Genomic DNA, 25,021 nt, shown 5'->3' on the forward strand with positions numbered 1-25,021 from the left:
TCGTCTTCGACAGAGAAACCAGGCTGCCTCATTTCATCCGAGGAATAAAAAATCGGCGGTTTGGGTCTGCGAGGGGGGTGGGGGGTGCGCGCAGAGCTTTCCAGTGCGACCAGTTCAGACGCGCCCGTTCCTCCCGGTGTTAATGCCGGCGGGAGGTGTAACGTGCGTGTGGCTGCGGCCAGGTGGAGCCAGGTCCTGCTTCCGCGGCAGCCCCCGATCTCCTCGTTAGCTCCCGGCCCCGGTGCTTCCCCTCCGGGCCCCGCAGCCCCCAGCTGGCAGCTGCCGAGGGGCGCTGGTCGGTACTGGGTTTACCGGCGCGCTTCCCGCGGCTCGCCGGCGGGGCGGGGCCCGCGCGTGGCCCGGCCCCGCCCCGCCCCGCCCGGGGCCCGCCCTCCGCCGCGCGCAGCAGCGCGGCCGCGCCCCGCCGGCGGCTCTGAGGGCCGCGGGAGCCGCCATGGCCGCGGTGGGTGCGCCCCGGGGGGGGGACGCGGCGGCGGGACGGGCCGGGAGGGAGCGGGGAGGGCCGGGCCGGGCGGGCGCGGTGGCGGCGGCGCGACCCTGATGTCTGGGCCTCCCGCGGGGCAGGTGACGAGGGGGACGGCGACCCGGCGGAGCCGGCTGAAGCGCTCGGACGGCAGCACCACCTCCACCAGCTTCATCCTGCGGCAGGTGAGGGAGGGCGGCGGGGCCGGGTCTGCCTCCCCGACCCGCCGCGCTCCGCGGGTGTCGGTGCCGGTGGGGTGCGGGCGGGGGTCGGGGAGCTGCGGGGGGCCTGGCAGCACGGCCGAGGTCGCGGTTCAGGCTGAGGAGAGAACCTCAGGGTTCGCCGTCGGGTCCCGGGCCGGCGTCCCGCCGGCTCCCGGCGCGGCCGAGGGCGAGAAATGCTCTGCCCGTGAGGGATCTCCCTCACCCGAGGATTTCTGAGGGGAAAAAAGGGAAAAAAAACCGATCGCGAAGGTGTCGAGAGCGCCGGCACCTCAGCTGCGGGCTCGTCGGCGCTGAGGACGCGGCGGCAGCCCCGCTTCCCCGGCGCGGCGGAACCCCCAGCTCCTCCGTACCCTTCGCTTCCCCCTCCCCAGCCTCCCGCCTGCCCGCGGGGAGGGGAAGGCGAGCGTCCCGAGCCGCCCTGGAGCAGCGCTTTCCCTCCTCGAAAGACATTTCTTGGGGTAAAGGTCGCTAATTTGCTTCGGAGGTCACGGAGGTGGCAGGTTTCTGGGAGCCCGGACCCGTGTCTCGCCCCCTCCCAGGCTCCCCATGACTTCAGCAGAGATTTCACAAGCGTGAGGAAGGTGGAACCGGGTCCTTGATGAGTTCGGGGACGCGCAGAAGCGTGTCCTGTGCGGAGCGTGGAAGCCATCGGGTCAGTCCGTCAGCGAAGGGGAAGTTTCCCTTTACCTTGTGGTGTCTCCAACCCGGAGCAGAACCAGGCGCTGTCGGGCTGGCCGTCCCCGCTCCCAGCAGCCGCAGAGCGGGGTGCGAGCGTCGCAGCGAGAACCCGACGCTTAGTGGGATCGCAGCCCTGCGAACCGGCGGTGAGACAAGGCTGAAGCCGTGTCAAGGTAGCTTGCGTGGCTGAGGAGACGTCGCGGGCGGCCACGGGCCCTCCTCGGAGACGTCCTGGAGAATCTTTCGGCTTGTCGGAGGTGGCCTTGCAACCGGTGGGCTCCGTGCTCGCGTGGAAACTGAGGGCTTGCAATGTAGGGAGGGTCGGTGACGGCACTCTGTCTGTTGTTTTTTGGGGGGGAAGATGGGGAGACTTGGCGCTTCTGACCCCCCCCCGCCACCCACACTCTGTCTGTTGTCTTTTGGGGGGGAAGATGGGGAGACTTGGTGCTTCTGACCCCCCCCCCCGCCACCACGAGGGTTTCCTTTATGTTATGTGACACATTTGGGGAGCGCTGCCAAATAATTGTAGGAAGATCGGGTGGTGGGATGTCCTGGCTTCGCTCAAGGCTGCAGAGCTGTGAGTCCCGCACCGGCGTCTGTCTGCGTTGCCCTGGCAGAGGGCGATTCTGCGTCGGGTGAAGCTACCACAGCGTCAGAATTTCAGCTCCGTGTAGAATACAGCGAAAGGAACTGAATCACAGGACTGATCCCTCGCGTGTCCCAAACGAGGAGGGCCCGGGCGGGTCGCTGTCGCTTCCCGAGGTGACTGCCTCGAGAGCTCGGAACCGGGCGAGCGCGGTAGCTCTTGCCGGGAGATGGGTGGGAAGATTTGGTTGGAGCTGTGGGAGCTGAGCGATCAGACCAGCTCCGGGATTGCCTCCCCCTCGCCGGGGCAGAGCGCGGCGGGGCCAGGCTGCAGCCGTGCTGGGGTGAAGATCTCGCTTCGCGTCGTGTTCCTCGCCGGGGGGTGATTCAGCCCCTCAGGTCAATGTTCCCTTCGCGCAGCGGCGTTTCTGCCGCTCCCTCAGCACTGGAAGGAGACTTTTCTCCGCCTTTGGGGTTAATTTTCCTCGGAGAGCGGGGGATTTTGGCTCCGCAGAGCAGTCCTGGCTGCCTGGTGTTGCTGTCCTCTCCTCCCGCTGGGACGCTTTCCCTAGCAGCAATCAGGCTGTAGAAGGAGAAGAGGAAAAAAACCAAACTCCTAGTATAGCTTCAGGTAAGATTGTGGTGGTTGTAGGTATAACTTCTGAAAAATAGATATTCTGTCAGTAAGGCTTGCGATAAATGTCCCAAAAGAGTTTAACTCTTCTGTAGATCTCATAGAATTGTGCGCCGGCTTCTTCTCCAAGTCCAAAACACCGATGGAAATTTTACCACTGGTTCTCTTTGGTGTCGGGAGAGGCACCGCTCCCCCGGATTTGAACTCTTCTCTTGACTTTTCACCGCGTTGCATTTAATTTTTGGTTTCAATCCGTCGGTCAACCTGCTTTAGTAAGGGAGCAACGTTTGGACGAGCTTTTGCGTTTGCGTTTTTGCCCGCGCCACGCGTGCCAGCTGGGGCAGAGCCACCAGCCCCAGCACGCCCGGCGCCGGTGGGCAACAGGAGACGTGCTCCAGCGCGTGGGCTGGCCCGTGTCTGGGTGGCTCCCATGCTGCTGGGTGGGCTCCGCTGCGAGGGAGCCTGGCGCTGAAGCTGTTGAGCGCGGTATTTGAGCAAGGAACGGGTGTACAAAATTGTTCCTCTTGCGTGGCAGGTGCCGCTCGATGATATTTAAGAACCCCCTTAAGGGAGAGAAGTCAATTAGAAGGCAGCAAGTAGGTCAGCTGAAAGCATATGCTTATAATTTTGAAAAATGCTGTGATACTAATTTGTTGGGGGTTTTTTTTTCTGGAAGATTTTACATTTCCACCACTTATTTTGACAGGGTGTGACTTGTGAGTAAATGCAACTTTTTTTTTATTTTTCTGCTTTGACTTCTGGTAGCATCAGTTTAATTGCTTGTGGTTTTTAATAGAGCTTATGTCACTGAGAAAGGCGAAGTGACCTGTGAAGAACAGCCGCAGCGGTCACCCAAAGCTTGCGTGAGAGCATCGCTGCTTGTCGAAAGAACACGGTGGCCGCTCCGCTGCGGGTGGCCCCGGGAGAGGGAGCGGGGCCAGGGCTGTGGCTACAGATGCGTGTGCTGGTCCTCGTGGAAATCTGTCATGCATGTGGAGGTTGAGTCTCCTTTCCTCCTCCTCCTCCTCCTCCTCCTCCTCCTCCTCCTCAGCTCGGCCAGGCATCTCCCCTGCCTGCTCTGGCCGGGGGTGCCTGAAATATTTACGCGTTTTCCTTTTTGTTGGCCGAACCGCAGCCCTTAGCGCGGGTGCGGTGGAACGTCTCCTCGCTCTGGGTCTCCCTCCAGCGCGCCCTTCCTCGTTCAAAGGCGACCTTGCGCCATCAGCTTTCGCGAGTGGTCTGCGTCGAGGAGGTGTCGAGCAGCTCTGCTGCCGAAGGTGTGACCAGCGCCGCAGTCGGGCGGTGGGCTCGCGGCTGGGTCGCCGACGGGGCTGACGCTTAACCTGCTCGCGTGCTGGCGTGCCTCGCCGTGTAACGTTACCGTAGCTGACACCCTGGAGCCAAACACGGAGTTACCTGCTCTGTGGCATCAGCCAGGCCTTGTAATAAAATCTGCTTGAAATGCTGATAGTAACTGGTGGAAATCCTTTCCAGCTGGAGACTTCAGGTGAAGCCACCGAGTGTACCTGTTCAGTCCAAGCACATTGAGCTTTACGTGAAATTATATTTAGACATGCAGGTTATTTCTGGAAGTTTTCTGCTGCTTATATTTAGACATGGTTGAAGTTAAGGTCGATTTTCTTTTAAGCCACAGTTACACCAAGTGTGGCATCTCTGGCAGTGCTTGTGCTTCCCCCTTTTAAATCTCATTTTTCCTGTGTAACACTGAGAGGAAAAGGAAACCATCATTTTCTCTAATTTGACCAGCTCTCAAGCTGTAACAACTTTAAAAAAAGTTAATAACGGTCTGACCAGAAAAAAGTACAAACCTCTCAAGAGTTTTGTTGCCTTGTTTTCAGGTGGGTATTTGGTGTGTGTGGAGGTGGGACTGCGGTGTCCGTCCTGCAGGACCGAGCGGTGGAGCCAGGCTGGGCGTTGGCATCTACGTTCAGATCTCCTCTTCTTCACTCAAGAAGAAATAGCTGTAGATGTAGAAGAAATAGCTGTAGATGTAGAAGAAATAGCTGTAGGTGACCCTGCTTCAGCAGGAGGGTTGGACTAGATGACCCACAGAGGTCCCTTCCAACCCCGACCATTCTGTGAGTCTGTGATTCTGTGATCAGATCTGGGGAGCCTGAACGGTGTCTGAGTTTTGGTGGTCATTTCTGAGGTCCGAAACCCTTTCCCTTGGCACACGGGACACGCGGCCGCCCAGGTCCCAGCTCCGGCGTGCCTTCGCAGGGGCAAAGCAGGCAAGGTTGCTCATCAGCTCTGGCCAAAGATGTTAGCCTACCTGTGTACACCGACTTCTCCAACACCCGCGTGGCCTGGAGTGCAGGCTTGAGTTCTGTAGTGGGTTTTTTCTGCTGACTGCCCTGGAAATAATGATCTGAATTAGGGGGAAGCAACGTTTGGTCCTTGCTCGTCAGCGCTGGGCGTAGGCACCTTCAGTGACCCTTCCGTGACAAACTTTCTAATGTGCATTTGATTTCTTCCTTCAGTTCTGCTTTTTTTTTGTCTTAAAATCGTTTTCCCCAGAAGGAAACGAGACCTCATTTGATGCTCTTGAGATTTTGGGTTTCTGTAGTACAGGGTTTCTGGTATGCAGGAGGTGGATGCTGCTGAGCGGTCTTGTCCATTCCAACCTAGGTGTGTGCGATGAACTGGGCATTTCTCAAAATCAAGTACTGGTTAGATTGATAAAATATGTATCCTTGCAAAGGAGCAGATTAGAATTTCAGTGATTTACCAGGATGAGCTCAATTCTACGATGAGTCATTAATTTCTAAACTGTAACTTACTGCCACAGAATATGATTATTCCTGAGACACAGGACTGGATTGTTATTTTTCTCCATACAGTGTTCAGAAACTGTTAAAGCATTTGACAGGTGAATAAAAGATTCAGCCCCTTTCCAAAGAACAGAAGCCTCATCTGCATGGCAGAGTGACATTGTTTTAACTCGCTTTTCTTCTTAAATCCGTGTAGCTAACCAATACAACAGTTGCATCTTTGAAGTTAAACCGTGCTTGAGGCCAGTTTACTTTGATTTAACCTAAATACGTAGATCTACGAGAAGGCAAAGCAAGGCATGCCTGAACTGAAATAAGTGTCCGTGGAGCATCTCGCTGTAGTACCTCAACAGCCATTTGACTTTGAGGCAGGTCTGCAGCCGTGGACACCACGGAGCAAGTTTACAATAGGCCCTATGAACTTCGGGAGACGTCAGTGTCTTCCAACCATGTCCTTGTGGCCTGAATTTCATTTCCAAACCAGAGAGGTGATTTCTGAGGACAGCCTGCTTCTGGAGGACAGAGATGAGGCCATCCCCTGTGTCCTTGTAGGCTGCGTGCTGTGTAGGGGCTGGACCCGGGTCCCCACAGGAGCCCGTGGATGGTCCGGAGTGGTGCAGCCCGGCACTGGGACCATCTGAGCCACCACAGCTGGATTTGCCTGCAGTGGGTGGGAGAGCTTGCGTGGAGGTGTCTCCTGCCAGCTGGAGAGAGACCACTCGACCGATGGGTCCAGCGAGGTTTGGAGGAGGAGGTCTGTCGTGGCCCTGGGTGAGGCGCATAATGATAACTGCAATTAGGAGAAACACCGAAATTATGAAGGCTGTCAGACAGAACCACGCTTTGCTACTGCTGCCCGTGATGGAGGGTGCTACATCCGAGCAGCTTCAGCGCTGGTGAGCCCAAAGGTTAGATGGCTTCTGGATGACATCTCTCCTCTCCATAACTTCCCACGGGATGCTGCTTGTGCGGATTAAGTCAGAGACCAGGGATGCGCAGCCAATAGCTTTTCCAGAATTGTCTTCTGATACGGCTGGAGAGGGTGATGGGCTTGGAGTGTGTCTGCCATTCTTGGCTTGCATGTTGGTAAGGGCTGATGGCACGTGGCTGTCACACGTACATGGGCACATCTGCCTCATCGGCCTGCCTGAAGGCCGCCCTGTCCTTCCTGATGTCATTGCTTCGAATGAATGTTCTGTCTGAACCCGAGGAAGAACTTCTTCCCTCTGAGGGTGCCGGAGCCCTGGCCCAGGCTGCCCAGGGTGGCTGTGGAGTCTCCTTCTCTGGAGATATTCCAGCCCCGCCTGGCCGCGGTGCTGTGCAGCCTGCTCTGGGTGACCCTGCTTGGGCAGGGGGTTGGGCTGGGTGACCCACAGAGGGCCCTGCCAACCCCAACCGTGCTGTGATTCTGTGATCCCAGACGCCCCAAAATCCTGCCATCGCTGGGTTTCTCTGTGCACGTTTGGGAGGGGGTGGGTGGGGGACAAGTTTCACACGGTGGAAATAACAGCAGAAGGAAACTTAAATGTGTTTTTTTGTTATAAAACAAAAAGTAGGAAGATGGGCTTTTCTCCTTCATTCTGCCATCACTTCGTCTGACCGTGAAGAAGCCAGCAGAATCACAGAATCCCAGCATGGTCGGGGTTGGCAGGGCCCTCTGTGGGTCACCCAGCCAACCCCCTGCCCAAGCAGGGTCACCCAGAGCAGGCTGCACAGGACCTTGTCCAGGTGGGTCTGGAATATCTCCAGAGAAGGAGACTCCACAGCCTCCCTGGGCAGCCTGGGCCAGGGCTCCGGCACCCTCAGAGGGAAGAAGTTCTTCCTCGGGTTCAGCTGGAGCTTCCTCTGCTTCAGTTTGTGCCCGTTGCCCCTTGTCCTGTTGCAGACTTCTGCGAGTTTCGTTTCTTCATCTGGAAAGCGAGTGTAGCTGTGCATCTCTGTGTCACCGGGAAGCTTAATTGAATGTTTCTTAATGTACTAATTGAATCTCCAATTATGTTCCCACTTAGCGTTCTGTTAGGAAAGGAGAAAGATCTTTTCTTGCGTGCCTGTTTGCAAGCAAATAATGATCACGATTGCATTCTTTAGAAGAAAACAAATCCCCCAGTTGTCTCTCTGTCTGTTGGTGTTGTTTGGAGCCATCCACCAACCTTTCAGGCGGGTTCCCTGGGGTACGTCGGTGATCAGCCGTTGTCCTCACCGCTCCGGGCACGCACGTGGAAGTGGAACATGATTCATCTGCTCGGCGTGCCAGAGCTCGCAGTGCCACAGCCTCTGCTGGTGGGTCCTGGAGCGCCGTGACAGCTAGTAAGATTGTCAGAAATGTGGCAGGTGACAGCTGACGAGGGTAGCCGGCTCCCTTATGCGTATTTGATGGAGGCGTTGGCGCGGGTTCAGAGAAGTCTCAGCCTTTGGAAGTCTCACTTTAAAAATTTTATGTCCTCTTCTTCAGCAGATGTGCTGACCGGCTTATTGTCTCCATGGTAACAAGGTTTCGTTTTTAAAATAGCCTAAAGTCACAAAAGAGAAGTCAGATATTAATAGCATAAGCAGCGTAGGTATGAATAAAAAATAGGATTCGGCTATTTCTCATCCAAAATTTCTCATATTTGGGAGTTGTCTGTCTCTTTGTACATACTGTGGGTGTTTGTTTAAGTGTATTTTTCTAGTGTGACCTATAAGATTAATTGTCTTTACTCATGCGAGGTTATTACAGTGAAATATTTACATGATTACAGTAACAGTTAGAACACTAGCATACTACCAAACACATAATATTTAATCAGAACCCATTAAAAAAGAAGTCTTTACGAACAGGCACGGCGTACAGCAGCATCCATGCAAGGTGCTCCCGCTGTCCCCCTTCCTGTGGCGCGGAGCCCGGAGGCCGAAGCGCTGCGGGACTCGACAAACCCCGTATTCAATGCAGGGCTCGCGCGCCCTGGGCAGCTCCGTTCCCGCCTCCCATCGCCCGCCGCCTTCCGACAGCCTCACCGATAATTTATTTTTTATTTCTCCTCCCGCTATGTTTGCTGCAGCGCGTGCCACGCTCCAGCTGTGGGATGGCGGCGCGAGGGCAGAGGCCGGAGCCGCGCGGCTCTCGGGAGCTGGGGCCGCAGGCTGTGCCTGCCTCTGCTGCCGCGCCGTTTCTATGGACACCGCGGGCTCGCCTCAAACGCCATCTCAGAATCACAGAATCACAGAATCACAGAATAGTAGGGGTTGGAAGGGACCTCTGTGGGTCATCTAGTCCAACCCCCCTGCCGAAGCAGGGTCACCTACAGCAGGCTGCACAGGACCTTGTCCAGGCGGGTCTTGAATATCCCCAGATATTCCCGGTGCGATTGTCTGCGCTGAACGGAGACGAAGCAGGGATGATTACATGGGACTCCAAACCTGTATTTGCTAAAATATGTTCTGCCGCTTTGAAAAGAATACGGTAGAGACAGAAATAGCTTTTTCCAAAAGTCCTTAGGTCTTGGGTGGCCTGCGGAGTCAGAAAAATAGCTTCTCAGCTCCTTCCCACTGGTTTCAGGGTTATTTGGGAAAGCCTGCCGTGTATAATCTTCAAAATTCTGCTTTAAACAACCATACAGCAGAGCTCTAGCCAAAAGGAATTTAGACGGGAACTTCTTCAGTCCCTTGCAACGTTAAAAAGATCTCCTGCTCAACACAGGTTTTGGCTAACAGTCAAACGCAGTAAAAACAATCAGAAAGCGATGCTGGTAATCGATGTCAGGTAGTCGGACAATTGAGAAAAGGCATCAAAAATATATTCCGAGAGTCTTTGTAACAACGCGTCTCTCCTGTCTGGTGTATTCACTTGTGGCTGCTTGTGAGGAGGCTTCCAGCTGCCCCCGGCGCGTCGGGGCAGAGCGGGCTGGGTGATAGACGGGACCCGCGTGCCTTCCCCTGTCCCTCTCACCAAAACGGGAAGCTTTCTTAAAACATGGGGAGGGAGGACGGAGACCCCTTCCCGCCCCGATTCCCTGCCCCTGCAAGTCACCTGCGATGGGTGGGCCCACACCAGTCTCTGGGGCTTCTGGTTTTCGCGGAGCAGCTTGCACGGGGGTTTTGTGGGATCTGGGCTGTAGCGTGTTGAATGCTTTGAGGGACCAGGGTAAAAACACATCTTAGCAGTCACACTCCGGTCGCATTCCCTCTTAATACCAAACCCTCTTTGCACTCGGTTTCCTTGACACTTCCTACGATGAGCACCACGGTCTTTGGGAAAACCTTTTTTTCTTCTACAGAAGAGATCTAATGTCCTTAAGTAAGAGTCCCTGTGAATACTGGGTTGTGATGGCTTTGTGTTGCTCGGGTCTGGGTTATGGCATCTTTTATTGCGAGGAAAAGCAATATCTTAGCTGTAATCTTCCTTTGGTTTCACCTGTATTCTGTCTCTGCTACCATTTGTATTTTTATGGAGGTCATTCTCCGGACTGATGGTTTCAGTGCTTAAGTAGCAGCTCTTTTCCCCAGCTTATATTATATATTACTCTTCCATTTATAGGTACAAACAGCAGGAACTGTCCCTATATCTCAATATTTCTTTAGATTAATACATTTAAAGCCTTTTGATATCCCTTGCAAAATGTGATGTCCCAATTCAGGTAATGCAGTAAAATACTACAGGTTAGAATTTTGAAAACACCTTTTGAAAATGCTTGTTTCTTTGAAAAGCAAGATATTCCTTTCCTTGGGATAATCCGGTAGCTTCTACCCAGTGATATTGCATGAATATTGCACAGTTCACCTGTAGAAAGATTTTTAGTGGTTTATTCCCCGGGAGCCAGAAGAGGCAGCGAGCTGCACGTAGGCAGCTCTGTAATCAAATTCCCATCGGATCTGGAAGAAACGCGTCCTTCTGAAACGCTCCCCCTGCGGTGATCGTCGGGGCTTAAAATGAGCTTATCCCTGAATCGCCGTGGGCAGGAGAGACTTGTAAGGGCGCCCATCTGCACGCTCAGAGAGGAGGTGGCACTTCTGGCGCGGTCCTGGGAAGCCGAGCAGCGGGACACGACAGGGTGCTTGCCTCGGCTTCCGTGTCTGGTCCCACGTTGGACATCCCGGGCTCTCCCGGCCGAGGGCATCTGAGGATGGCATGCTGTGGCGGGTGGGGTCTGGGCACGTGTGGAAGACCATCGCCCTGCTGCAGCCCCGTGGAGTTTGCTGGGTGATCTGAAACGACCTTAGGCACCTGAGTTTAAACAGGAGAACCCCATCCAGCTTGTTATGGAGGAAAACCCAGGTTAAGCTCCTCACTTGTGACTTCAGTAAGCCTCGATAACTACAGGGTTACGTGTCTCTCTCTGAAAAGTAGATTACTTTATGATTTGCCAACCAGATTATATCTTTGATTTGGATTTTGCTTGCCCAGATTCTTGTGGTGAGAAGTATTCGTCACTTCCTACCTTGTGGGTTCAGTGGTACCTTGTCTTGGACAACACACGTCATACGTCAATGTTCTACTCCAGTTTTTATGAAGTGTTTCTGGAGCCTTTTATGCCAAAAGCACTGTGTATCTGGAAGTTCATCAGGGGAAATTTTGTATTAGGAATTAGCTGAAATAAAATTCTGCTAAAATTAGGCTGGCTGCAAGTTCAGCTAAAGCATCTCTGTGGGTTACAGCCATTTTTGTGATCGTGCTTAGAAGTGGAGGACATGTCTAGAAATACAGTGCAGAAGTGAAGTGGTTGTGCTCGGAAGTGGAGATCCCTTTCCCCTGCCTCCCCCAGTGTGTATGTCAGATACTCCTGAGCCCCTCCAGTGGCAGCTTCCCCGTGGCCAGCCAGGAGTAGACACTGCGCCGCAAAAGGGATGGTTTCTGCTCAAATACAGAAGATGTGGAGGACTGAAAAGAACCTAGTCCAGATTCAGGTCTTACTGTAGACTGGTTGGCCTGATCTGATGGGCGGCATTTGTTCCTTGGGTGATGTCTTCTTAGCAATTGAAACTGATTTTCCCATTAGGAGACGGTTCATAAGCTGATGGGTTTTTTTCCCTCTCTTTTACTCCTCTTAGAATGATAAAAATGCCCTCAGCACCAGGCATTTCTTAGGGCTTAACGACCACTTGGGGTTAATGTCCCCAGAGATATTAAACATCCAGCCAGTCGTTAGCCTTCACAGATTGCCTGGTGGCAATTAGGACATACATATTCTGCTCCTGTTCTGTTCTTGATCATCCTCAGCCATTAGAAGCATCTTTGCCTCTCTTTCCCTCTCCCCATCTGTTGGGATCGTGGGAAGCAAGCATCCGTCCCACGGGGCGATCACGTGAGCTGCCATGGACGTACGCGATGCGCGACCTGGGGGTGTTAGACGGGAGAGCTGGTGGTGGTGGTGCTGGGTGGCAGCAGCCATGAAGCTTATCTTCATGTTTCTGCAGACTGTGATGAGAGGAGAGGGAATCCAGGGCTGCCAAACACAACCTGCTTCCTTAGAGAAAAAGGTCAGGGTGGAGACACAGAGAAATGGAGAGGGAGATGGGGTTCAAAAGGCATCGGGAAGGTGAAAGACGAGGAGGTGGGAGAGCCAGGGTGCAGTTAGAGCGTGGGTTGAGTGGTGCGTGGGAAGGGTGTTCCTGAGATGAAGGGAGGATGGAGCAGGTTTGGAAGTGACATTCTGGAGGTAGGGGTAAATGGGCATCGCCGTGTGCTACAACAGACCTTTGCACGACGCTTTCCTTCCTGCCACATCACCCTTTTTTAACTAATAGCCCTCTTCTGCCCTTGTTTCACCTCCCGTCGCTGGGTTGCTGTCCTTCCGTGGTGTTCACTCGCCGTGCTCCTGCCTTGCCTCCTGCAGCTCGTGGGCCTGTTTCTTCTCCCCTCTCCCAATTCCGCTGGTGGCATTCTCGTCCTCTTCCAAAAACTCCCTCTGGTCACTGGCCCTGGCCTGTCTGCCTCCTTTTTCACCCCACATGCCTCCCGTTCCTCCGCGCCGAATTTCAGCAGCTGCCTCGTTACCTGGTTTTGTGCAAGACGAAAAGAGTAGGAAGAGGGAAAATCACAAATTTTTACGTAAGTAACTATTTAAATCTGACTAAGGACAGTACATGGGGTTTTTTTATTTGATTTTTCCCTGGGAACATTGTTATTCTCGTTATCTCACGTTCTGTATGTCGCGTCTTGTATTCCTCTCTGAAAACTGGCAGTGGACTCGGCACGTTGTGGCACTCTCTCCCCGGCTAATGAGAGCTGCCCGGCATGCAGGATGGCAGCTGTCAAATTAGCCAAGGGACGTGAAGAGATAAAGAGCTAAAAAAAAAAAAAAGACACCCCCCCACTCCCCCCCAAACCCAACAAAAACGGAGGGCAGAGAAAAAGGCGAGAGGAAGTAGAAAAGGGGGGAAAAAAGGGAAAAAAGGAGAGGCTAAGAAAGAAGGGGCAGAATATGTCTCTAGCTGGTTTGCAGAACAAGGAGTAGATGAACTAAAAATGTTGGTAGCAGCGTGCCAGAATGGGTGGCTCTTGTACAACTGTCATCTTCAATGGCTTTATTTTTCCCTCCCCTTTCTTTCTCTATTCTTTCTTTTTTGGTTCCTTTTCTATTTCTTTCTCCCTGGGGAGTTAGGGAGAGGGTTGGTAGCCGTACTGGCAACCAGGAGACCGCAGGAAGGCCCGAGTCACCTGCTGCCTCCCTGCCACGTGATGACCGTCTTAAGGGCACTCTTAGTGTCCAGCCTCCGCCGTGCTCTTTTTTCCGAGGCGTTTTTCCAGCCCTGGGATGTAGTTTGTGAGGCTTCTGCAAGGCACTGAGATTTTTCCTGGCAGTCTTGACTTCAGCACATGTGATCCTGTTTTCTCAGTGGAAATGAGAAGTATGCTCAGGGACTAAACCTTCATAAAGCAACGTTTCCTTGGCCCAAAAGCCTACCAAAACCAGCCCTCTCCCAACAGTATGTGCCTTTATCGCGTGCCTGCCTTCTCAGGCACTCATTGAGATTCCCCATGGGGCTCTCCTGGGATGACGAAAATGCCTCGTGCTCCTTTGGGGTCTCTCCCTCTTGGCCGTGGTTCCGTGTCGGCTCGCCGTGCCAGGTGTTGCTTTGAGCAGAAGTCTCCTTTCTTCTCAGATGAAGATGGTCGTTTGGTTTTCCTTCAGGCTCTTTGCCTTGTCGCACGTGGCTTGTTCAAGGTAAAATTAACAGAAGTATTTTCTCGGGGAGTGACACCCCAGAGGATGAGGTGCTGCTGCTGTTCCGGCGTTGAGGATTCACATGAATTATTCCATATGGACTTCAGCTCTGGAAGGGAGGTCACCACTCAGCCAAGAAGATGATGGTTATTTGCCACAGGAAGAGATGTTATGAAACAAAAAGAAGATGGAATAACTCTTACAAAATTGTTGCAATGACCCTAGAGTCCTGGCCTGTTCCAGCTATGTACTGTCCTGGCGTGGTCCTGGCTTGAGGGAGCCAGGGTGAGCTGCGTGACTTGCCGTAGGCTGCATGGCAGAATGGTAAGGTGCAGAAGAAGATGAAAGGCGGAAAGACAACCGTTGCTCTTCGTGTTACCCTTTTTGCAGTTCTATTTTTCTTCTTTTTTTTTTTGTTTAAGCAAAGGCATGAATTACCAATCTTAATGTTGAGCCCCCAAACTCCAACCTCGAGGAGAGGAGACTGAATAGAAGAGACTGCTTTATTCTTAGCCATATTCAGCAGTCAGGAGGTAGACAGCATTTGCTGTCAAACAGACGATTTCCAGAGCCCAAAAGTACATTTAAAAAAAAAAATGATGTAAGCATTGCTGAGCAGAGCACACCCATCTGTTTGACTGAATGTCCAGGCCCTCCTTCCTATGATTTTTCTGAAGAACTTGCGTCTCATGGTAAACGCTGAAAGAACTGTTACGTAGGCTGATTTTTGTCTTCCGAAGAAGGGTACGAAGAGTGGCACGGACACGGTGTGTCCCTGCTCGGCAGTGTTCCTCCCTCACCCTCATCTGTTTCTCCTTCCATTCATCTCTGATGCGCTCTCCTCTCGTCAGATGAGGTGGCACAAATGTGTCACCGATGTCCCCAGCACAGATCTTGGCGCAAGCTACGGATTTCTTGGTAGCGCTTCTCCATTGCCTAGCATCTCGTTGAACAACTGGAGCACGGTTCGTCTTCTCTTCTCCCCATCTCTGCTTAGAGGAAGGGCTGATGGACTCGGGGGCAACGCAGGGCAGTTTGCACTCTGTTCGGTCAACGGGGTGATTGCCAGTAACGGCGCTTGTATCCTGTGTATCAGTTTCGTGTGGGTTTTATACTTCTTCAAAGCAAAGGTGTTTTATTTATTCATTGAATGCACTTAAGGACTTTCCTGCTTCAGACCATTAACAAGTAATTGAGTGGCTCGCATCCCTCCATGACAAATCTCCTGGTGTCTTAAACTTTCTGCATAATCTTGTGCTTTGGGTCCTCTCTGAGCTTAGCGCTGGTGATTTAGAAAGCTGCTGCGTTCTGTTGTTCAGTGTGGTCATTGAAAAGGAAACAGCTGAGAAGCCGTCGCGCAGCCAGCCTCTCTCAGAAAGCAGCTCTTTCCTGGTTCTCTGGATCGCATCTACGTGTCAAACTTGCAATTCCTTCACCTGTAAATACTTCACCGTCCTTTCTGCAGATGACTCTGCTTTCTGTGATTGCTAAATGAGAGGTTACCGCTTACATGCAGGAGAAACAGAAGTGTGATGAATTACAAGCCGGTGTAATTTATGCAGAAGCAGTGTGGGGGGAATTGCAGCCCACTCTTGTTCCACATAAATTATGCATGTACCTCCTTGAAAATAGCTGCAGAGGGTGTTCAGATTTTTTTGGCTAATGAATCATGCCCTAAATTTCTACAGTACATACATTGACTCAAATGTCTCCCTTTTGCCCCACCTTTATTTTTAGATCATCTGTAAACTTTTGCTGAACGTGTAGTTCCGGATGTTTCTTTATTTTCCTTACAACAGACCTGTTCTTTAAAGACCTTGTTTTGAAAAGGGGCTCCTAAATTTACTACTCCTCCCAGAGCCCTCCCACGTGAGAGTTTACATCTTATGCTTTGGAGATCTCTGAAAGAGATCCCTCGGCTGCTGTAGTAAGGAGATAAGTGAATAGATGTGTGCTAACGGAGATGCAGCCTGCTGTCATCCGCAGTCGTCTCCCTGCAGACCCTGGCTGTAGATGTCTTCGGAGCTGTAGCCTTCAAGGCTCGGTCATGGGCAACACGAAACCTTTGAACCTGAGCGCAGAAATGAAGAGAGTTGCAAACAGTTCGTGAAGGAAGCAAAGTGTGATGCTGTCCACCATACAACATTTGCTTGGCATAGTATATAAATATAATATTTATTTGGCCATAAGCTAGTGAAGCTTGGGGATGGTTAGAGGAAGGCTGCATATAGCCCTAGGTACTTAGCCACCAGCAGTAGCTGGCTGTGGTCTGAACTTCTCCTTCACCTCAGGAGCAGTGGCAAAGCCAGAGCTCGCTCTCCGACACGGCAGTGGTAAGAGCACCCACCAGCAAGACGCGATTTTGGAAGGGCTTCGAGAAGAAGAGCGCGTTGAGGATTTGGAAGGTGAAGAATGGTTGTTTGGAACATGAGGAGATGGAACAGCTTTGGACCTAAAATCAGCTTGCTGCAAGGATACAGAGTGTTGAACAAGTCGAAGAGAAGTGTGATTTCCATGATAATGAAGGCGTGGGTGGACCGGCGTGGGCCAGCCTGGGAGCGGGGCCGGCAGGCGGCTGCGGCTCGAGCGGAGGAGATGCAAGGGAGCACAGGCTTTCGGAGTGCGGAAGGAGGGGGCAGCCATGGAGGACCGTTGTGGTTTTGTCATGGGTGTGGAAGAAGGACTTTCAAGACGCTAAAGCGAGATAGTTGGTATATTTTATTGTCATATGTTAGGAGCCTGCCTAGGCTATATATAGTTTATCTCATGTGTGCTTTCATGAGGATTTTTCTGTTTTTTCCCCTGTTTTATGTACTTTTTCTGAGCACAATTATTTCTCTTGCTTTGATGTGTCTAAGCAAACAGTGATTGCATATCTGGGGCCAAATCTCTCTTGCCTCTGTCCTGCTCCTGCTGAAATCGGTGAGAGTCTTCCATGTGCAAAGTGAGCAGGACTGCATGAGCTAATAACACAAGCAGGTACCCCCCCCCCCGTATGCTGTTGTCAGTAAAACCGAAGTTTGCTGCCCCTGCCCATCTGTGTTTGAAAGATGAGGAGCTACTGGAGAGAGTCCAGCGGAGGGCTACGAGGATGAGGAGGGGACTGGAGCATCTCTCCTACGAGGAGAGGCTGAGGGAGCTGGGCTTGTTCAGCCTGGAGAAGAGAAGGCTGAGAGGGGACCTTAGAAATGCCTCTAAATATCTGCAGGGTGGGGGTCAGGAGGACGGGGCCAGACTCTTCCCAGTGGTGCCCAGTGACAGGACAAGGGGCAATGGGCACAAACTGAAGCCTGGGAAGTTCCAGCTGAACCCGAGGAAGAACTTCTTCCCTCTGAGGGTGCCGGAGCCCTGGCCCAGGCTGCCCAGGGAGGCTGTGGAGTCTCCTTCTCTGGAGATATTCCAGCCCCGCCTGGCCGCGGTGCTGTGCAGCCTGCTCTGGGTGACCCTGCTTGGGCAGGGGTTGGGTGGGGGACCCACAGAGGGCCCTGCCAACCCCGACCATGCTGGGATTCTGTGAATGGCACCAACACGAATTTGGTTCCCAACAGAAGAATGAAATATGATTGGCCTGGGGGAAGGAGGTGTGACCTCAGCTGGCTGTTCATATTTCAAAAGTGATGTGCTGAGAAAAAGTGGTTTTCATATAGTCTGGTCTTCTAGGTCGTGCTAAGCTGACCAGCTCTTCCATTGATGAGCTGTGTGACAAAAACAGAGCGCTAGGTGTTGCAACTTGACTTTTAAGGGCTCCGTGTGGAGGGGTACTGCACCGTTTTACTAGGTGGTGAGAATAATTACCTTCTGGAGTTGTTCAGCGCTGTCTCTCAGGCGGGGAACTCCTCGCCACAGGGTGCTGCGGGTGCAAAAGTAAAAAACCCAAAGTAGATCAAATCAAAAAGGGAGTGGACAAACCAGCAGGAGAGAAATCTTGTCACAGGCTGGCAAGAGCTTGGCTACAATTGCTGGCTCTGGGATGGAGCCGCATCCCGGGCGCTCGGAGCAGACGGCGGTGTTCTTGCTTGCTGCCTGCGCTCTCCCTGGAAGGGCACTGGTACCAGTACAGGCAGGGGACTGGGACAGGCAGATCTTTGGTCTGGGCTAAGGTGGCTTTTCTTCCTTGTGTAAGAATTTCTTGATAAACTAAGTAAACTGATTTCATACCACTCTTTTTGGGGCACGTATTCACCGCTTTTGTTACTTCTGTAGTGCTTTTCTGGATTCCTCTGAATTTTTGGCATCCTCCTCGCAGCGTGGCTGACTGAAGGTGGCACACCCGGGGGTGACCGCAGCGATGCCCTAGGCAAGCTCCTGCCAGGCCGCTTGATGCTCCTTGGGGTTTTTTTTTTTGTTGTTTTGGCTGTGTGGAGGCCCCCAAGGACTATTCAGCCTATTGCTCTCCAAATCCCTCCAGGCAGTGCTGCTGTGTTTTAGAGTTTATCTCCAGTCTTACTTAGGCAAATATTGCTTCTTGAGGGCATATAGACCTTTCACATGCTCATGTGAAAACATAGACTTCGAAACTGCGTTCCCCCTGGGCTTGACACTCACGTTAAGCAATTTTATGGAAGCTTACATGTGGTGAACCGTGAAGTATTTTTGTCACAATCTGCGTTTAGTACACAGAGAGGATGTATGGCCATCGTTAGTGAAGAGGGTGCTAAAAAAGTGAAGTGATGGGGAGGTCTGTTCTGACCTTGACCCGCCTGGACAAGGTCCTGTGCAGCCTGCTGTAGGTGACCCTGCTTCGGCAGGAGGGTTGGACTAGATGACCCACAGAGGTCCCTTCCAACCCCTACTATTCTGTGATTCTGTGATTCTGTGTGTGCTCGGTGAAAGGCAAGGCAACGGCTCGACGCCTGGGGAGGGGAGGGCTCCGTGGGTTGGGGGGAGGTGAACATGCCCTGGCTAGCACCGTCCCGCGGCTGCAGCATCGCTCCTCATAAGCGTTTCAGTAGCTTTCAGCAGCAACATTCCTGAGATCTGTCAATTAACCATTTTCTAGTCTCTTTAATATCAGACTCCATTGATTGATTTGGGTGATGGAGGCCTGGCCCAGGCTGCCCAGGGAGGCTGTGGAGTCTCCTTCTCTGGAGATATTCCAGCCCCGCCTGGCCGCGGTGCTGTGCCCCCTGCTCTGGGTGACCCTGCTTGGGCAGGGGCTGGGCTGGGGGACCCCCAGAGGGCCCTGCCAACCCCGACCATGCTGGGATTCCTGGATAGAGCAGCCCTTTTACTAAACTGTCAGGCAGATCTCAATCAAATATTTGCTTACGTGAAGGAAGGTTTTATCAATCTGTTTTTACATGCTGTTTGATGAAAATCATTCAGAGTCTGTTTTACTTCCAGTAAAATTATAGTTATTTCCATTATTTTGCTAATTCTCTTCAGTTCTTCAGGATTCCCCTAATACGTTTTGGAAATTATCCCTGTTTATGTATTTACACAACTCCACCTTACTTTCCTTAGAAAGTTCCTAAAAGAAAATAAACCCAGTCAACCTTTAACAATTCAGAAAGCTCTTTAGCCAATTTTCCGAATATCTTTGGGTGAAAATTCTTTCCTGATTAGCTAAAAAGTAGTAAATGTTGTTTCACTCCTTTGCTAGTTATTCATAGAAGAAAAAAAGAATTTATTACTGTGTGATGGGAAAACATCATCTGGCTTATCTCTAGATGCAGGACAGCTGTTGTTATTAAATAGTTGTATCCTTCCTGCCTGAGGGCTCCGTTGCACCCCAATGTCACCATTAATGCTTTTACTATTATTAAAGCTACACGTGAACTTGCTTTTGCAATGCGTTTAAATTTCTGTTCTCAGTACGTGTTTGAATTGCTCTTGAACCTAAGTGGGCCAGTTCCTTGGAGCCCGCAGTTCTGCGTGGGTTTCTCTGGGTTTCGCAGTGGCTTCGCCTCCAGCTGCGGCCCCTGCTCCCCGTCCTCCCCGGGCTGCGGGTCTCCAGCCCACGGTGCGGGAAGTTTCAGGTGTGGGTGTTCCCCGCTCCTCACGTGGTTCTGTTCGCACCGTGTTCTCATGTGGATCCGGGTTTGGAGTCTGCTCCTGGCTGGGGCCGCGCTGGGTCTGCACAGCAAAGGCGAGCAGGGCACGGCCGCTCACGGGGTTCTGCACGCAGCGGAGCCTTTGTCCTGTGTTCGAATGCTGGAGTTCAGGCCCTGGGTATGCTAATCTGACTGCTAATGAGCATTTAGAATGCATTGTATTAACTCACGGCATTAATTCTGTGGGGTTTTTGGAGTTCAGCTAAATATGGCTTTTAGAGATGGATGAAAATACCGTACGCAGCAGTTTCAAGCCATATTTTTTTCTCATTCAGTTCTATTATTAGAATTCTTACTTGCTACAATATCTTTTAATGCAATCGCAAAAGAAAACGCTCTGTACAGATGGTTGCTGACTCTCTGGTATCCACGTTGGGGCCAAGCCCAGTAATCAGTTCTGCTGCGTTCACCTACGTGTTACTGTTCTGTAGGAGGAAAATTGTTATTTTTTGTACCTAAAAAGCAACTTCTTAGGGTTGAACGAACTTGCATTATTCCTATGGAAACAAAACGCTGTGCAAAGGAAAAAAATAAATAATTTCAAAACATCATTGGAAATTCGTGACCGTCTGGAGGGCGAAGCCGTGCAGCGAGATGGCGTGGATGGGGGAGCCGTGGATGTTGTCTGCCTCGACTTCAGCAAGGCTTTCGACACAGTCTCCCATGACATCCTCCTAGGGAAGCTGAGGAAGTGTGGGCTGGATGAGTGGTCGGTGAGGTGGATTGAGAACTGGCTGAATGGCAGAACTCAGCGGGTTGTCATCAGCGGCGCTGAGTCTGGTTGGAGGCCGGTGACTAGTGGTGTCCCTCAGGGGTCAGGACTGGGCCCAGTCTTGTTTAACTTCTTCATCAACGACCTGGATGAAGAGTTAGAATGTACCCTCAGCAAGTTTGCAGATGACACCAAACTGGGAGGAGTGGTGGATACCCCGGCAGGCTGTGCTGCCATTCAGCGAGACCTGGACAGGCTGGAGAGTTGGGCAGAGAGGAACCTGATGAGGTTCAACAAGGGCAAGGGCAGGGTCCTGCACCTGGGGAGGAACAACCCCAGGCACCAGTACAGGCTGGGGCTGAGCTGCTGGAGAGCAGCTCTGCGGAGAGGGACGGGGAGTGCTGGGGGACGACAGGGTGACCATGAGCCAGCAGCGTGCCCTGGGTGCCAAGAAGGCCAATGGGATCCTGGGGTGCATCAAGAGGAGTGTGGGCAGCAGGTCGAGGGAGGTTCTCCTTCCCCTCTACACTGCCCTGGTGAGGCCCCATCTGCAGTGCTGTGTCCAGTGCTGGGCTCCCCAGTTCAAGAAAGATGAGGAGCTACTGGAGAGAGTCCAGCGGAGGGCTATGAGGATGAGGAGGGGACTGGAGCATCTCTCCTACGAGGAGAGGCTGAGGGAGCTGGGCTTGTTCAGCCTGGAGAAGAGAAGGCTGAGAGGGGATCTTAGAAATGCCTCTAAATATCTGCAGGGTGGCGGTCAGGAGGACGGGGCCAGACTCTTTGCAGTGGTGCCCAGCGACAGGACAAGGGGCAACGGGCACAAACTGAAGCAGAGGAAGCTCCAGCTGAACCCGAGGAAGAACTTCTTCCCTCTGAGGGTGCCGGAGCCCTGGCCCAGGCTGCCCAGGGAGGCTGTGGAGTCTCCTTCTCTGGAGATATTCCAGCCCCGCCTGGACGCGGTGCTGTGCCCCCTGCTCTGGGTGACCCTGCTTGGGCAGGGGGTTGGGCTGGGGGACCCACAGAGGGCCCTGCCAACCCCTGCCATGCTGGGATTCTGGGATTCTCTTCACCCGATGTGGGGAGCAGGGCTCCTTGGACAGCGGCTCCCGAGGGGTCTGGCTGCTCCCTGCTGGGGCTGCCGCCACGGCTGGCACTGGGACCACCAGTGTCCTGGGGCCAGCCCGGCTCTGGAGCCGGGAGCGCAGCTCTGCACCCGCTGACGGCAACGGCTGCTTCTCCCGGCTCTGGTTCTGCGTCACCCGGGACCAGATGCTGCTGGCTGTGCCTTAGCACATGGATCTCGGCGCTGGATTTGCCGCTGGGGTTTCTTGATGGTGGCAGCACAGTTGTTGCCATCTGACCACGAATCCGGTGGCATCCAGTTGATCCAGCAGCTGGGCTTGGAAGATTGCAAGTCCAGTTTCCCTTTACAAGTCGTTGACATTTCCAACAGGCCATGTCACTCCTTATACCCTTGGTTACTGTCTTCCGTCAGGCAATACTGTGCGGCACTGTCACCCTGCGTGCTGTTTTGGGCTTCAGAAATGCTTTTTTGTTGTTGTTGCTGCTGATTTTTATCACGTGTGGCGCCAGCAGTTGGCAGACTGGCTGATGCCAACAGCAGATCACTGCGGGTCCCATCGCTGAGGGTGGTCTCAGCCGGCACTTAGTTTGTGTTCATGCTGTCTTGTGTTTTTTGGAGTCCTTCGGCCCTAATGCGGTCCATCGAGGTATTTTGTAAGGATAGACATCATGGAGTTCCATGGGAATGGTGTACCTGGTCCTGGGAAAAACAGGAACAGTGTTTTAGACAGGATTTTTACAGCTCTGAGCCATCTATTCACCTACATAGAGAGTCATCCATTATTACACTTACTACATTTCAAAACCCTCTTTTCACAGAATTCCTGCTTAGTATTTCAGGCAAGATGGACCTGGCACATCCCGGCTCGTCTGGTGAGTGCCGTTTTTGAGAGGTAAAGGTGAATATAGCTGCGAAGGGCAGCGGTGCCAGTCAGCGCTGGGCAGGTGCCTGGGGTTTCTGCGCTCCGGTCCTCGTGGCAGCGTTCAGGTGAACGTAAAGATCCTCTTCATTTACTAAAAGGCGTTTCATCGCTTATCAAACGCACAATTCCCATTTCTTTGTGATCTCAGATGAATTAATATAAAAACACCTTTCCGCCAGGATGGCGGGCGGGAGAGTGGCGCGGGTGTCTTGGCGCGGTCGCGTGCTCCTCGTTGGGCTGAAACCCTGCAGTTCTGGCCAAAGCCACCGGGTGGGGTGGTTACTTCAAGCCTTGCTCGAGTGATTTCGTCCCTGCGCACCAAATTCGGAGCCCTGAAGTCTTTATGTGCTTTTAGCAGTTCAGTGTGGTCTTCGTACTTTTCAGGTTCTTCAGCAAAGAGCTTGGCTCAAGCTCAAGTCCGATATAATTAATTTCCAAAGAGCTGCTTCTGCTGATTTTTGGGGAATAATTTGCAGTGCTGGATGTCTGGTAAGATGCCTAGGTTATCTCAGGAGAGAGGAGTCGGCTGGAGCTACACGGAGTGCCGCTTCCAGGAATTTCGGATTTTTGTAGTCCAGTTAAGAAAGATGCAAATTCTCCCTTTGGATTTACATTTGTAGGTGTTGAGCTTGCGGGCTGCACAAGGCAAAGCGAACATTCAAAAACTACAAAGCATTTATTCACTTAAACGAAATATTTCCCATACCATTGAGCCACAGAAGGGGGATGTCAGTCTTAATTTCTGGGCAGGATTCACAGCACTTTGTGGCTGCGTGAACTGAACTGCAAAAACCCCAAAGCAAATAAAAAGCCACAAACCGAAGAGCCCTGCAGCCTCCAAAGCTGCCCCTGTACAGCCATGTGCATGTTTGCACGTGAGAAACGCTTTGGCCTTTGCCGGGCGCTGGCTCTCACAGCTTACGGATGCTGGCACCGCAGCCGCCGCCTCTCTCTTCTCACTCGGTTTCTTCCCCTGCACACCTAACGGGGATCCTAACGACAAGGATTTGTGCTTTTTTAGCAGCTCTCAAGAAACGCCTACAGATGACTAATACGTGTAGTTAACTGTGTGTGAGCAGGGTGGCATTTTACCTTCCATACGCAGAATGGTCTGTAAAGGCTGGCTGTGTGTCACAACTTCATCTATCAAGGTTTCATGTTATATCGGAAATAATCAGGGTCTTTTTCGCGAGACAGATTGATAATGGGAACTGGGAGAGACGGTACCATCATTGATGGGAGCAAAACAGGTTTAGTGGTTTGGTTTGGGGTTTTTTTTTTTGTTCTGCTTTGTTTTGTTCTCTCATCTGCACTCACACTTACTGGGCAAACCCGCAGATTAAAAACAAACCAAACCAAAATATCAGCTGGTTGGGTAAAGTCACTTTAAGAGGTGTAAAGACAAACAAACATCGGTGCTGTGCTGTCTCTGAAATGTGTCTGTGTCCTGTAAAGGGGAGATGTGTTAAAAAAACCCATTTTCGGTGATTACTTAGCGTTCTTTGGGCATGCAATAAGAATTGCTTTTTCAGTTCCACAGTCAGGACTCCGCTGACACACGCTCCTGTGTCCATCTCTCTCTGTCCCAAGCAAATATAACCCCTTGTCTTCACGCCAAGGGCTCCTCGCAGCCTGTCCCCACGGCGTCTGTCGCCGCTCGTTCGTGGCCGTGTCCCGCTCCTAACGCGATGCCCAGCGCTCTGCCCACTCGCCCAGCTAATGCTAGCACCAGAATTTCAACAGCTGGCAGCTTTATCGGCGGCTGCCTGAAGCTCTCAGCCTCCTAAGGCTTCTCTTGCAAAACCCTGCAGTGTTTAAGCCACGGATGAATGGGAACTGAGGAATAATTTTCTGGTTTGTACTCCTCCATATGCATATCCAGGCATCTGGCTTTGGTTTTCCTATTTACTCCACAACCAGCTATTGTCTTGTTTTGATGGATTTTACTCAAAAGTGCCTGTTGATTTCTTTTTGCCGCCTTACGGCGTCTGCACGGAGTGCGTTGTGCTGGGTTGACACAGTTTCATAAAAATATTTGTCCTGAGAGTAAAGGATGGGAATTACAGCACACACTTTTAGAAGCAGAAAATTACATGCTATCAGACCACAAATATACACCTAATCTGCCGTTAAACCTCTGCATCTGAAGCTCATAAAAGCAAGGGGCTGGAATGCGGCGCTTGTTTTGCCTGGTTTGTTTAGCTCGCGGCGATGCGAGACGCCGATGTGCTGAGATGTATAAATACCCACCGGGCAACGTGGCAGCGAGCTGTACTGTACGGCGGCACTGCTGAGCTCTGGGGTTATGTAAATTAAAAACAGATTTTTCTTTTTTTTTCTTTTAAACTATAAGTTTTTGGCTTTGCTTCCAGATTAAACTGTAAAAAAAAAAAAAAAAATTGGTAAAGGCAGCCAGATTTGCTAATGCGAACGACCCTGTTTCTGCTGTTTTGGCAATACAGAATGGTGAGAAATCTGGTCAAAACAGCACGCGAGAGGCATACTTTTCCGAGTAGACTGCAGGCCCATCCCTTGGTGCTCCGTAATGGGGACAAGGAGGTGACTCCCACCACACTGCGCTTGGCCTTTGTGCGGGGAGGGCTCCCTGCCGTGTTTGCACCCTGGAAGCCGAGGTGAGAGCGCATCGCGGTGTCTGAATCACAGCTTTCCCCCCAGGATTTGCCATGTGAAGCTATCTGCTGATCAGCTGTT

At 52.2% G+C, this 25,021-nt stretch overlaps 1 protein-coding gene across 4 annotated transcripts in view; it reads left to right on the forward strand.

The window, feature by feature from the left end:
- The first annotated feature begins 406 nt into the window (after positions 1 to 406).
- Positions 407 to 25,021, forward strand: part of CACNB4 (calcium voltage-gated channel auxiliary subunit beta 4) — a 116,386-nt gene continuing 91,771 nt past the window's right edge. For all 4 annotated transcript variants that reach the window (XR_012764982.1, XR_012764981.1, XM_075429841.1 and 1 more), the window contains exons 1-2: positions 407 to 463; positions 586 to 669. Coding sequence is in view for 2 of the 4 variants with exons in the window: in XM_075429841.1 (XP_075285956.1) it covers positions 455 to 463; positions 586 to 669 (93 nt within the window). In the remaining 2 variants the exon portion in view is untranslated. The remainder of the gene's footprint in view (positions 464 to 585; positions 670 to 25,021) is intronic.

Source organism: Opisthocomus hoazin, chromosome 9 (assembly GCF_030867145.1).
Source record: "Opisthocomus hoazin isolate bOpiHoa1 chromosome 9, bOpiHoa1.hap1, whole genome shotgun sequence".
Lineage (NCBI taxonomy): Eukaryota > Metazoa > Chordata > Aves > Opisthocomiformes > Opisthocomidae > Opisthocomus > Opisthocomus hoazin.